This window comes from Falco naumanni, chromosome 6 (assembly GCF_017639655.2).
Source record: "Falco naumanni isolate bFalNau1 chromosome 6, bFalNau1.pat, whole genome shotgun sequence".
NCBI classification, from domain to species: Eukaryota; Metazoa; Chordata; class Aves; order Falconiformes; family Falconidae; genus Falco; species Falco naumanni.
This window is the reverse complement of record NC_054059.1, coordinates 74,273,186-74,288,222: the sequence shown is the minus strand read 5'-3', so window position 1 is coordinate 74,288,222 and position 15,037 is coordinate 74,273,186. Positions and strand designations below refer to the sequence as shown.

The 15,037-nt window shown below is 44.7% G+C and overlaps 1 protein-coding gene across 19 annotated transcripts in view; it reads left to right on the top strand.

The window, feature by feature from the left end:
* DTNB (dystrobrevin beta) overlaps nt 1–15,037 on the top strand; it is a 214,985-nt gene that overhangs the window by 94,984 nt on the left and 104,964 nt on the right. For all 19 annotated transcript variants that reach the window (XM_040597624.1, XM_040597623.1, XM_040597611.1 and 16 more), the window contains one exon: nt 5,806–5,883. In XM_040597624.1, coding sequence (XP_040453558.1) covers nt 5,806–5,883 — 78 coding nt within the window. The remainder of the gene's footprint in view (nt 1–5,805; nt 5,884–15,037) is intronic.

Here is a 15,037-nt window from a genome sequence, read left to right as displayed (position 1 = left end):
GTCAGTGGGGTTCCCCAGCAGCGTCAAAGAAACTAATAATGTACGTTATAAAATCTTACTGGTTTGGAAATTCTGAAGTTACAGAGCAAAACTCAGCTTTGAAGTTAACCAGTGTATAGCTAGTCAGTTTGTAGCTGTGTAAATACAAGAGCTACAATTTCAGAAAAAATAACAGGAGAGACTGATGGATGTCATGCAGTTATCCCCATCAATCCCATTTCTAATTTAAAAGTAATTTAATTCCAGGCATTATTACATTATAATTGAACAAATACTGATGTCTATTACAGTGCTAATCAATGCACTTGAAAAATACTGTCTTTTTTTGTTACATGTGATATACACACTGCTTCTTGCAAAACATTCCATAAAGGTAGGAGATGTTATCAGCTACACTTTTGACATGGATACACACTTGCAACTTCTGCTGCTTGAAATCCTCACCTGGCTCGAGACCCTTCAGACCCTGCTTAATTGTCCTTCCTGAAGCCCAGTGAAATTTTTCAAATTTCAGAATTTCAGGTGTCAGTTCAGACTGATCAATTCCAGATCTCACTGATGGAGCATTCTTTTTTTCTTCTTCTTCTTCTTCTCCTCCCCCCCTTTTTTATTTTCTTTTTTTTTTTTTCCCTTTTTGTTGGCTGCTCTGACAGCCCTTAACCCTCAAGTATAGATTGCTTCTCCTGAGCTTTGCATTTTCCAAGTCTCTGTAGTCTGATGGAAGCAAATAAATAACATTGCTTTGCTTCACGTCAGCAGTCTCAGATAGGAGAACTGTTTAGAGCAGAAGGCAATTTGGTAAATTTTGTTTATTGTTGCTTTTTTGTGAAGGTCCCTTTACAGGGTGATTGCCCAGCACAGCAAAAAGTCTCAAGATTTAGTTCCTTTTATTTATTGAGGTTTTAGATTTCTGAGGTCTGAGAATTGTCCTGGTTTTTTTCTGGACCTTCATCAACGAATTGTGAAGGAAGATGAGCAAGTAATTAGACCCAGGCTTAATTGTCTGCTTTTCTTCAGAATGCGTAAGGATTGATTTTCCTACTTAGAAAAACTGTTGACACAAAATAGCAGTGACTATTTCTTATTTCTCGTCTTTAGATGAGATTACTGTGATATTTAGACAAGATTACTGAGAATAGCTGTAACAGCAACAGTAACTGAGGCAGCAACCTCAGTTACATCTGGATCTCCTAGGTTTTAATACAGGTAGGAGCCAGTAGTTAATAAAAGTAAATACTAGCAATAGAGAGAAGTCAAGATCTTTGCTGATGTTATTAGAATTATGGCAATTACCCATAAAAGCTTGTTGACGCGTTTTGGAAGATGTTGGGGAAATCTAAGAACAGAGCATCATCCTTCCTGGGTTAGACCAAAAAGCTGTTTAGTCCAGTGTCTTGTTTCCAGTAGTAGCCAAAGCTGGACACTTACCTAGAGAGGGAAAGGGTCAAGACAGAGGTAATATCCATACATAAATAGGTTTTCAAAAGATACAGAAGGTAAAAAAATGGTAGGGCTGGAAAGCTCATATGTGTGATATCTTCTCTAATTTAAGGTATTTTAGCTTCAGAAGTAACTCAATGACATTTGTGTAAAAAAAATAAAAAAACAAACAACACATGGGTGAGTAATTTGTTTAAAATGGCTCCTAAGTGATGGCATACCTGCATTTTCTATCATGTCTTTACTCCTTCCTTCCCAAATCTGTGCTGGATGCAGAGGACTCTCATCATCCTTTCAATACTTAAAGGGAGCTTATAAGAGATGGGGGTGGACATTTTACAAGGGCAGGTGGTGGTGGCACATGGGGAATGGCTTTACATGAGAGAGGGGAGATGGAGATGAGAGATGAGGCAGAAATTCTTCCCTGTGAGGGCGGCGAGGCGCTGGCCCAGGCTGCCCAGAGCAGCTGTGGGTGCCCCATCCCTGGCAGGGCTCAAGGCCAGGCTGGACGGGGCTGGGGGCAGCCTGGGCTGGGGGGAGGGGTCCCTGCCTGTGGCAGGGGGGGGGCTGGGTGGTCTTTAAGGTCCCTTCCCACCCAACCCATTCTGTGATCCGATGTTCCCTGTTTTGAAGCCCTCCACAAATATCTGCTCTTTATTTGTGTTCTTATAGCCTCTGCCCCTGCTACACGATGCTTCAGTACGTGAAAGCATACCATCCCTGCGTAGCGTCTGAGTAAATGAAACGCAAGGGGACCACAGTAACAGGTACCCAAAGCTGTGAGTTTTCTTCCATGTACCCCTGGCCAAAGGAGCACCCCCATGATGAGATGCCTCTCCCCAGTACAGTTGTGAAGACCAGTCTTTGTCCCGGCTTCAAGCCTGCAGTGCTGTTCCATCCTCGGTCATTTCTGGGTCTAGTCATGCAGAGAGGGATGGCATTTCAGCGTGACTGAGCGAGCCGGCACTGACTTCAGTGCCAACTGGTAGTCAAGTAAGCAATTTAGTTCTACAAAGAACGCTGTCATGTTTTTCGGGCCAGTAAAAGTTTATGCAGTGTACACCTCGGAGCTCGCGGGTGAAGGTGGCCAGTGTCTTGATTTGTGCTGGCTGGCGCAGTCTCATCTCTGGCTTCCCAGCTGCTTGGCTGATGTCACTTTTTGTAAGTATCATGGAAAAAGAGAATGTAAGGAGTTTGATTTCTCAGCTTCTGTGGCTGCTGCGTCTTCCCCAGCTCCAGGTACCGGAAGGATTTCTTTTATTTCACTGCTGCTTTTTGGGTGCTTTTCTTCCCAAGAGCACCTTTAGGCTGATTAAAATACACCTTAAATCCCAGATAAGTTAAACCTGAAAAATGTAACCTGGCAAAACTGGAGAGAGGTTTGCAAAGAAAGTTATAGCTGGCTTTGATATATGTTGAAGTCCCTTAGTTGTTTTAATATCTTAGCTACATTGTGGGTGGGAGAGGAGTTACTTCCAAGCGCATCTTCTGAGTTTCTCTGCCAGCAATGGTTCGGGGATTTCCCCTCTCTCAGGTGTGTGGATGGTTGTTTCCTGGTGAGGTTATTGAGGCAGAAAAATCTCTCCTCAGTAGCTGATTCAAGAAGATTTGTCTTTTTTTCTGTTATGTTGATAGGCTGTAGCAGATGGCAACTATCAGGAGCATCTCTGAAGGGGAATTTAGTTACGTTCCTTTTAAACTAGAGGTTTTGGTAAAATCAGATTTTCCTCCCCTGAAAGTCCCAGGTTCATAAAAGCAGCTCTTACTACTCTGGTGGTATTGTGTACGTGGTTACAGCATCATCTTGGTTTCATGAACATTTTGATCTTTCTGTCACGGTTATACAAAAAAATACAGTGTGCTCTCTTGACAGAGTTACGGGTTTTTTAAAAGATAGTGCCTAAAACTGTATACATGGCCTCAAGAAATTCTCTGGACTGGGAAAGGCTCTATTGTACGTAATAAAGACGACAGAATTATGCTATTAGAAATCTTTTAACCAGGTGTTCTTTTTTTTTTTTTTCCTTTCCATTTATCACTGTTAGCAAGGATTTAGCTGGAAAATTGAGGACACTGGTATTTACAGAACTGGTATGAACTTACGGAGATGTCTCACAATGATACTGAAACCACACTGCAAATGGTGAATTGCATCCACTTCCTTATTAGAAGAGGCAGATAAAAGCAATATTGTAATAAAATAAAGAGTTACGCTTCACTCCAAACAGGAGACCCACATAGGTGCAGGGTAATGGAAAACTGTGTGTGCCCTCATGTACAATTAGTTAAAGTAAAATGAACTCTGAAAACTCACGCTGTCATATGTGTCTCATGGAGGGGGAGTGTGGTGCGCTGTCCCCTTCGGTCCCTGTGCTCCATGTACCCCCGGCGGGGTCACTGGGGGCTGGCAGCACGCTGCAGCCTGGGCTGCGGTGTCGGACACGCTGCTGCGAGCCTGCTTCACCCCTGCCGCTGCACCGCTGCACCGCGTGCTTAAATTCACTTACCCCCAAATGCTGCAGAGCACTGAGCTGGTGGCTCCAAGATCCCAGTAAGGGCACAGCGCTTCAGGAAGCCATTTGTCCCTCCCAAAGGGACAACCCCAGCTGACACACACAGAAACTGTGAGGCCAGAGTTGTTGCTGAAAAACACAGTTTTGGTTGCAAAAGCTGCTGCTTGTTGTAGCTGTTTCACCACTGCGGGTACGGTTATGGTGGGCAGGAGAAGGTAAAGCTGGTAAGTGAATCTTTAGCTGGGGCGGGGGGCAAGTTTTGCAGTGGAGGTGTGGGCAGAGCATTCCTTGCATTGGGTCAAGAAAAAGTAGGGAGTTCAAGGGGCGGAGGGCTAGCACTGTTGATTAACTGCTCGTTACCATGGGGTGTGTGTATATGTTCATTAGCCAAATTAATGTCTTCCAAATGTGCCACAGTGTGGTGCCTGTTGGCTTCCCAGTGTGTTATAACCCTGTTTCTGCTTTTTTGTACGATAAGAATTCCCTCTCCCAAAGGAGCACATTCAGCAAATACCTTATCACCAGATGACTTCGTGGTATAAGGTTATATTTAAAACAACATTAACATTAAACATACAGCATCATCCCTGGGCAAATCTGTCCTGGGTGAGGATTGAGAACCAAAAGGCTGTTGCACTCAGATCCTGTGTGGAGGAGGAGCGCAGCTGGACATACAGGGAATATGTGCTTTGTGCTTTTATTTTTCTTTGTTAATGGTTGTTTGATTCCCTGGGCTACTGGGCTCTGAAAATTGTGGAGTGAAGCAACCTAGTGAGTCTTAAGACAATTCCCAGTGTTCCCACATCCCAAGGAGGAGCAGACTCTGCGCTGCGGCTCTGGGAATGTCAGGGAAGGCAAACACCACGCACAGTCAGGTCAGACACCTTCTGTGCCGCTGTGCTGCAGAAAGCTGAAGTTGGCGGGAATTAATTTCACTATTACCTACAGAAAACAAACGCTAAGATTATGGCAAATACAAACGCAGGAAGATTTTAACCCATGTTCCAAGAAAGCGTGTTTTTAAACCATGTTCCAAGCGCGGCATTCTGCTCCGTTACAGTCTGCACGGGTCCCTGTGCTGCCTGATGTGCAAACGGAGCGTTGCGGGGGGCTCGCTGTGAGGGATGACGGATGTGTTTGGATAGCAGTGGAGGGTAAACGCAGCCACACAGTGATTCTGTGATAGTAGCCGCTGTGGTTGTTCTCTCCCAGAGGCTTGAATTCGCCAGCAGCGCTGCCTGGGGACGTCCTGCGTGGGCTCCTGGTGGCCTCCCATGTCCTGCACGGCCACCAGCAGCGGAGCCTGGGTGGCCACAGCAGCGTAGCACTGGGAGTTTAAGGGTCTCAAAACGCAAATAACGGGAGCGTCAGTCCATGGTTGCGTTCAATAGGGCAGTAAGGAACACAAGGCTCTTACCAATTTTTTTTTCCAATTACTTTTAACCTATTAAAATAAAACCTGAACAGATGGTGTATGTGGTTGTTGAAATGATTGGTTGTTCTAATAAGTCTTTGCTTAATTTCTTTAAACATTTCAAATAATTGCCCTAATTTTGAGTGGTTCCTACGTTTGCTTAAACTACCGGACAATGCCAAAGGTCAGCTATGTAATCACAAATGTTAGTTTTCTCTTCATTTTAGTGTAACACATGAATTATGAAAAGCAGTTAGACTGGAGCAGACCAAGCTCTTTGAGTAGCTTTGTGCAAAGCCATTTCTGCTGCTGCTCTTTCACACGACGTCACAGAGCACAGTCGCATCCTTTTCCCAAGTGTTGGGTTTGTTTCCTTTTTGGTTTGTTTTTTGGGTTTTTTTTTTAAATCACTAACTGGAATAAATATTTCTGTTTTAGTCCTCCACGGCCTCTGAGTAACATGAATGACACCATGGTGACCCACATGTCGTCTGGAGCACCTACACCAACAAAAAGGTATGCGTGCCTTGCAATATTGGTTATTTTTTTCAGTGAGAAGTAAAGAAATGGCAGAGTATGGATTTTGTATCACTAGGACTCTTCTGATATATTTCAAATAACACTGCCACTTCAAAGGATGTATGCAGCATTCATAATGTAAGGAATTTTTTTTCAGTGCTTCATTTTGTTCTCTCTGAAGAGTGATTCTCGTTTATTTGAATAGATGTTATTACATGAGTGTGGCTGGAGAAATACCTGAAGAGCGCTAAAGAGATGTTTGTTTTTCTTTTTAAATAGAGTGTTACTTCTAGAGCTGTTCTGAGAAAGGCTGGTCTTGTTGTCTCATAGGATTCTCTGCTTGACAAAGGATTATTCTGTTCTGCTGGAGACATCTCACGTAATGAGTAGACCGTGCTGCTGTTGTTAATGGTTCTTCTCCATGCCAAACACACCTAAGCTGCCAAAGTTCTTTCAAGTTGCCCATCTCTACTAGAGGCATTTAGGTTTGAGTTGAATTTGGGTTTGCATTTACTTAGTTGTATATATGTAAATTATTGCATGAGTGGATGTAAACATGCAAAAAACTAGCTGAATCGTGTATTTGCACTTTTCTTTCTTGTTAAGATATGTTAGGGAGAACAGCAAGTGGTTCACTGGAGACTTTGCTTGTCCAAAGCTGTGAATGAATAAATGCTCCCTGCAGAGAACGAGAAACTGAACTGTCACTGCTGTAGTGGCAAGGTGGCACTCAAGAGGCAAGCCAGATCCCTCACTTTCAGCAGCAGTCCTTCAAACAGAACTAAGCAAAGGTTCATGTACTTCCCTTCCACTTTCCTTGACAAAGTAAGTCAGTTATGTGTGCAGGTTTGAACTGGCTACGTTAAAATTATTTCCAAAACTGTCTGTAAATCATTCTGCGTGGTGTCTACAAGCGCTACACAACGTGTGATACACTGTGTGACTTGGATGACGTCAAATACGGGTTGTGGTAGAATCCTCATCACTGGAGGTTTTCAAGATGCAGTTGGACAAGGTGTTGGATAACCTTACCTAGGCTCCCTTTCCTGCAAAAGGCTGGACCAGATGCTCTTGTGAAGTCCCTTCCAGCCTGGGCTGTTCCGTGGTTCTATGAAATACGCCTCTTGCTGAAGTAGAAGCAAAGAGGCTGACAGAGCAGACAATTCCCCAAACCAAAAGTGCTTTACAGAGTGTGCATGGAGGCAGTCCTTAAGCAGCATGACCCATAACATCATCTCGTTTATTGAGTCGCAAACAACCTTGCAGGCAAGGTCTTTTGAATTGTCTCTGCTTTTAGCCTCTGTTTGCGGTCCAAGTTTGTTTGCTGTAGTGCAGGCAGCAGTAGTCTTCAGGTCTCCGTTGGAGAAGATCCTGCTTTAGGCACACATGTCCTCTGTGCCTGCAAGCTTGAAACATCTCCTGAGTAGCAATGCCTGCCCGGTTCTCCTGCAGCCTCTTCATCCTCTTGTGCACAAGGTTTTACAGAGCGGAATGGTACAGCCCTCTGTCAGTTCTGACCTGGGAGCGACAGTGGGCAGTGATCACCTAGTTGCTTAGTTTCTACTTATTTGTTTAACCAACTTCTCCCCTTTTCTTAATCCAAACTGGAAAATTCACATTTAAAAAAAATCTCTTAATTCCACAGCCCGTCTCACCTGTCTGGTAGGGCGAGCCCTGTCCTGTTCTGGCTCACCAGCATTGCACCTTCCCCTGTATGTGATGCATTTCTGTGCTGGTCGGTGGGGGTGACAGTGCCTTTTGGTCTCATGGAGCAGTGTAGTTCCCAGGAACTGCTCATTCCTCTGCTTCTTTCCAGTTAGAGATTTATTTCTTTCTCAGATCATGTCTACTGTGTTGTCTATAAAAATCATATCTGATCTGGAAGACGAGGACAGTGAAACTTGAGTCAAGATTATCCACAGCAGGTATCTCTGTGTTTCTTGCTTTGCAAAATACCAGGAGACAAACTCGTCCAAAATATAAGCTGAATGTTCTGGAGAATGGGCTCTGTTGGAGGAGGTGAAGCAATCCTCCAGAGATAATGCTTTCAGTTGCTGATTTGGTTCGAGCACACAGGAGCAAATACTTCATTACTAAAATGAGAAATGTGAAAATGCAAAAAAGCAAATGAGAAAATACCAGTGTTGGCTTTATTGCTAAGCAGCAGTATTGATCCTAAAGTACATTTTACCTAAGAAAATGCTGGGTTTGGGTGGTTTTTTTTCATGTTAACGTGCAGTAACTCACTCAAGGTACGTCTTTCACATCATCATCTGCCAGCTGTGTTTCTGTTCCTCTGTGGGCAGAGCCTAGCCTACCAATTCCCTTCATATGAGAAGGGGGGACACCACAGAAGATGCTCAGAAAATACCATATCGGGCACTAAGGGCTGGCTATTACCACCTGACCCTTCCACTTGTTTTCTCGGCCACATCGACCTCACAGTACACTGTTGAGGTAAGGAATAGTGGAACAGCATTTGTGTATGGGATAATGAAGGGAAAGAAAATCAACAGCTTAAGATAAGTAGGTACTAGTAGTTAAAGTAATATTGAAGGTAAACACTAATTAAACTATGACAAGACCTCTACATTATCAGGAGTTTAAGGGTACAAGAATTTCATGCTGGTACTGTATCCTGTCACCCATGATGACAAGTAGCAGATGCTTTGGTAAGATCGTAACCAGTAAGTCAGTAAGTCAAGTTTTGCTCTGGGTTTTTGTACTTGCTCCCATCTTGCAGCACTCATCAGTTTACTTCCTGATTTGCCGTATATATAGAGACCACTGCTTCATAAATCTCAGATCCACAAGTGACTTCTGCAGTTCAGTTATGACCTGTTAAGAAAACCCTTCCTTTTTTATTGTGACGTTCACCTATTTGCCTTCTTCATGCCATTGAAGGTTGTTTGTATCCCACCCGCTTCTCACCTAGGAGTCCTTGTTTACCTAATTCTTCCTTGCACAGAAGGTGATCTGTAACTCGGACCACACTCATTGTCCTTACCGGTACTCTTCTTCTTTCAACATTTATTTTTGATGTGGGATAGCCAGAACTGCACCTAATAGTCAAATCTGAGCCCACTTTGTCGTTCCAGTCCCGTATTCTTCTGCTTGTGTGAATTGTAGGGATCCACATACCTCCTGTGAGCAGAGACTGTCCCAAAGACGCGCAAGTAAAGAAGCCCTTTTCTTCTCTGATGTGGGCAAGGACATGCATAGATCTGGATTTGATCACCAGAATCCCAGAAATACTGGATATCGAAACTGCAGCAACCAAAGGAAACATAAATAGCTTTTCAACAGTATTTTGACTAACAAGGACACGATGGAATCAGCAACAGGGCTTTAGAATCAGAAGCACCCTTTGGCTTGGAGCAGTTTTGTATTTATAAATGAGCAAGGTCTCCATTGCTGTCTGTGGTCCAAGACAAGATCAGGTAGACCAAAGATAATTCAGAAATAAAAACTTCGAGAAATCAGACCTGTTTGGACATACAGTGTACAGTGCCTCTCCGCACCCTGAAATTGCCAACTGCCAAGACTTGCTTAAAAAGTTCCTTGTGAGAATCAGTTATCATTTGCTAACTCAGGCCTCATACGTCTAGAAGGGAGCTGAGTGAGATCATCAAAAAAGACTGGGCGGTAACAAAAACAATCAGGATAAGCTACTCGAGCCTTTGGGGACGATCCTTGCTCACAGTTACTACCAAACAACATACCAGCTGATTGCAAGCAGCTCGTATTTTGAAATTCATGCAAGTAACTATAGGTGACTTCCCGTTTAAAAGCACAGAACTTTCCTGTACTCTGATAAATGAGCCGTCCCCTCAGCAATTGAAAGGCTACACTTAGGTAACTCAGGATGAAGACCTCTACAGCACATACACTTTACCGATACCATCCCCAGCAAAGGCTAAGAAAAGAAATAGGAATAAACAAACAACAAAGAAACACCAAGAAACCTGATTCTGCAAAACGAGCATTGTGTCATCCTTTGTCTACAGTTTGCTCTTCCTGAGAGGCAAGACATTCGCACAAGTGTGGAATGGCACTAGACCAGGCCAGAACCGATCTTTAGAAAGCCAGAAATCATCTTACTTTCAAGCATCGTATTTAGCTGGGCATCGTGAGAACTTGAGGGCAGCAAATACATGGTAGGTGTCATCATCTGTGATCACCATACCCATACCAGCCCCTGCTTCTTACCCACATCCTGGCTCATCCCTCTTCATGGATCCCCCTTCCAGAATTCTGTTACGGAAGGTTACTTCATCTAGCAGATTCTGCAAGAGCTCAGGGGAGGAGGCTTCTTCTCTCTATACTTGCTTGTTCCAAAGCAGGAATGGAGTATTTATCTTGTCCTGGACCTGGGGGGAATGGACAGGCTGCCTCAGGTTCAGGTAGTTAGGTTTGCCTCCATCATTCCAGCTCCCTGAGCTCTTGGCTTGCCGAAGGCATCTTCTCCATAGCCACCCAGCAAGCCCTGGGGCTCTCAGTGAGACCCAAACACACGTCTCGAAAGGTATTGCCATTCACACTCTGCTTAGTGCCTTTGCTCTTTGCAGAATATCTGGTCATGGTGGCCGCGCCCACCTTTCCAGGTCTGATTGGGGTTGGTTTGGTTTTAATCACATCGTAATGAGGGATATAGGTCTTGATCAACGCTTCTCTGTTCAGCTGCGGCTCTGCAAGGAGTGATCAGTGAAAGCCATTTCAGATTACGGCATTTGTATGATCCAAGCTGTTTCTGTCTCTGCAAGGCTCGCCTGCTGGCATTACTGAGTTGTACTGCACTGAAAAGCACTTCCAAAGTAGCATGGATTATCATAGTCAGGCTGTGTCCACATACCAAAGAAATGCTGCTTGCCACGTTTGACTTGATACTGCTAAAACTGTGGCTGTGGTCAAGTATCCATCTTTCAAAAAGACTATGGCAACACTGCAAAAGTAATTAAAAGAGGGCTATAGAAATATCTAAAAGCTGGAACTGTTATGGTAAAGGAGGTTTATCTGTCTAGTTTGTTAAGGAAGGTGGAGGTGTGATTTGATTGCTAGGCTACCAATATTTATGTGTGGAAATGCATCCCGTAGCAGTGGGGGTGTTAGCCTTGCACAGAAGGGGATTTCAGCGTCCACTAACTTCTGCGTGACCTCTGCATGCAGCCAGCCGAGCTGGGTGGTGATGGAGCCTGTGGGTTTAGCAGTAAGCATGGAAGCAGAAACACTCAGCTCTTGCCTCAGCTTGAAGGAGACCCTGTGTTTGCCTTGGCACATGCCCATCCACATTCGGTATAACATTGCCGAGTGGTTTGAGACTTTGAGTGCGGCGACTGAGTCACTGAATATGTCGAGGCATTACTGGTTCGTCTATCATCTAGTTTGCCAGGGGCATAGGAGCACGTTTCTGTTGTCTTTGAATCGTCCATTTCTCTAAACCTGGAAAATGTACAGGTGTCAGCAGTTAATAGTAGAGTGAAGTAAGGCAGGAGAAATGGGGTTTTCCCCCCTTTGAAAATTTCTTACATTTCTATTTTGTCAGTTCACATACATCTGATTACAGTGTTTTCCCCAAGATTTATTACAGCTAGTATTGCTCTAGGTTAATCCATGATGTAAAAGATCATCACTGCCTAAAATGAAGGGCCTCATTTCCCTAGCTGGAGGCACTGTCACATCTTGGCGGCATGAAATAAAGATAGCAGGCTCACTGCGGTTGCTTTGTGTGAGCCAAATGGAGGTCAGATCCACGTTTTAACGTGCTGAAGCTGTTTATACTGGCCAGATTTCAGTGGCTTGGCTTGGCTTCTTTTTGAAAGCTGAATTTGTTCCTAAAACTGACTATGTTTTATACACTAGGAATAAATGATGGATGAAAATGTTAGAAGTTACATGTTTGCCGGTCTGTTTGTGGACACCAAATTAATCCTGTGAACAAGAAGGGTAGGGCTCAACTCATCTTTGAACGTCCTCAGTGCTGAAAAAGAATGAAAGGGCATCAGCAAAGCACAATAGCATTTGCTAGAAATAGATTTGATTTTGGTGATAGTGATATTATAGTATGAGTGAAAGGTAGTGTCCTGCCTAAGTCTTTTCCATTCTGAAGAGTATTTAACATTTGTTTATACCTTCATCAAACTTTGTTCCTTCACGCTAATGTATTCCAGCTTCCACCAGTAAACTAATCCAAGAGTAAGGTTTTTTGGTTTGCTTTGCCTTTTTTCCCCCCAAAGATGGAGCAAATATGGATCAATTTCTGTGAAGGCAAAGTTGGAAGGAATACTAAATGGATACCTGTACATGATTTTGTTGAAGAAGGGAACCGCTTCTGCAATTTTCTAATTTAATACAGGTGCTATTAGGAAAGTGCTGTTCACAGGGGGGTCCTGTAAATATAGGTACAGCTAGATACAGCTGTCTGGGTCAATGCAGCTAACGCAGAGCCTCGGTGGAAGTCCGTACTGATTAACATATATCATTCAAAAAGCCTTTTTCATGTGCTTCCTAGCAATGTTTTTAATAAGAGAATGAATTTAGTCATGACTGTGGATTGCACTAAATTATTTGTGAAAAACGGCCCCATTCCACTTTTAACCTGTTCGTCACAGATGCACATGCGGGGAGCTTGGGTCTCTCTGGAAGACACACAGGTTTTCGGCTTCGTCCCTGGGCTTCCCTGAGGCCAGAGCTAGCACAGAGCTTGGCTCTGGGCCACGGCTCCTCCACACTGACCTCCACAAAAAAATGTGGAGCCAGTCTGCATCCAGAAAGTACTTTGTCACCCGTGGAAGAGAGGCTGAAACCAGAAACTCTTGCTGTGTGAGAACGAGCGACATCTCTGGCTTGTGCTCGGCAGCTCCAGCCTCAAGAAACTGAGGCATCGATTTGGCTCCTGGAGGCAGGGTAGGCAGTCCATGGTCCGGGGTCTCCCTAGGGAAGAAAGGCTGTGGCCAGCAGGTCAGTGAGGGAGCTCTGCCCCTCTGCTCCACTCTGATGAGACCCCCTGCAGCGCTGCGTCCGGCTCTGGGGTCCCCAGCACAGGAGAGACACGGAGCTGCTGGAGCGGGGCCAGAGGAGGCCAGGGAGATGCTCAGGGGCTGGAGCAGCTCTGCTGTGGGGACAGGCTGGGAGAGCTGGGGTGGCTCAGCCTGGGGAGGAGAAGGCTGCGGGGAGACCTTAGAGCACCTGCCAGTGCCTAAAGGGGCCGGCAAGAAAGCTGGGGAGGGGCTTTGGGCAAGGGCAGGTGGCGATGGCACACGGGGGAATGGCTTTACCTGAGAGAGGGGAGATGGAGATGAGAGATGAGGAAGAAATTCTTCCCTGTGAGGGCGGCGAGGCGCTGGCCCAGGCTGCCCAGAGCAGCTGTGGGTGCCCCATCCCTGGCAGGGCTCAAGGCCAGGCTGGACAGGGCTGGGGGCAGCCTGGGCTGGGGGGAGGGGTCCCTGCCCGTGGTGGGGGGTGGGAACTGGATGGTCTTTAAGGTCCCTTCCCACCCAACCCACTCTGTGATTCTTTGATTCTTGTGATGATTGCATCCATCCATCGCATAAGGGGTCCCAGAAGACAGGGTGGAGGCCAGCTGTGCTGCGGAGCTTCTGGCTCTTTCAGGGCGCAGTGAACACCAGCATTCAGTGGCAGGCCAGGATGGAAACCTCTTTTTGTCGTTTCCTGCTGTTAAAAACATGAAAATAACCTCCCTTTGACAACTGTCTTGTTGGGAATAAGACTGAGCTGAAAGAACAGGATTTTTATGCCTGAGCTCACTTTTTTGGTGAACTAGAAAGTGAAAACCAAAGAAACCAAAGGAGCTCTCGTCAGTGCTGCTCTTCAGTCCATGCACATCTCTCAGAGGGGCCTCAGTTGTTTCCAGCCTCCTCATCCTCTGCTTTCAGTGGGAAAATATCCAGAGGGGCGATGAACTCCAAATCCCACCATTTCAATAACTGTGTTTTGCACGAGGCAGGGAGCTTTCTGTCGTCCCTAAAATGCTGTAGACAGAATGAGGTCAGATAAAGTTTTTTCTAGTAGGCGCAGAGTTCTGGGAACAGAAGTGTAGCCATGGCCACGCTCAGCTGTGGACTTTTTTCTCATTTATGCATGTAACATTACAATCTTGACATTTTTCATCTTTCAGAGCGTGTTTCCAAATGAAAAAAAAAGCCTATTGATTCAATGGCGTGTTTACATTTGTTAGTGTTGTATCAGATGTGGGAGACAGATATTCTGTACATTTATTGAGACATTTACAAAGGGTAAATTTTAGTGCAACCTTGCCTGCATTTGTTACCTATGACACAACAAAACACAGTATTTCTCTGATCTTTACAGCCAACAAGCCTTTCTAAATAAATGGAGACGATTATGTCTCTTCTGTAAGATGAGGCCAAGCCCATTAAGCGTTATTTGTTTTAGCTAATTTATTTTAGATTGCTTCAGGAATATATTTTTTTTCCTTCTGTTGTGGTCAATGTGCACTGTTCTTCTTTCAGTAATTCTGTTCCCAAAGACAGTCTGTCCTCAATTAGGTTTAACGACGTGTACTTACCTCTTTAAGTATCCTTCTGCGTCATCGCCAGTCTGTAGGTTTCACAGCGTCTTTTACATTGCAGATCCATGTTAGAATTTAAATGCATTGTATTTCAGTCTTGTTGGTGTATATACGGTGTGAAAAGATGGATGGATCATTCTCAGCTTGTTCCTAAAAGGCTTGTATAGGTCTGTGGTGCCATTATGGGCCCTATAAACGTGTAAGCGTGGCAATCATCAAAACTGCTTGACTGTCTACAGCGAAGACCTTTCCTCCTAAGCTAGCTGCACTGGGCTCCCTGCGGAGTTTATGTGGACTAATAAACGGTTCTGGAGCGTTGTAGAGCAGAACTGATTTAGATGTCCAGTTCAACATGAGAACAGTCTAGCAATGCCTGTTTTCTTTCACACTGACCATAAAGGGAGTGCAGACAGCTCGCTCATATTGAGAAGCCTCCAGTAATGTGTGTTCAGGGAGGCAAAAGTGTCTCCCTTGGACTGAGAACAGTCGTTAAAATAGAATTCCTTTCCCACAACCTAGCCTATAAAAGCAGTCACCATATTTGCTACCTTTAATACAACAAAGTATTGCCTTCTTTTTTTTCTCATTTCTGAGAAGCGTGAG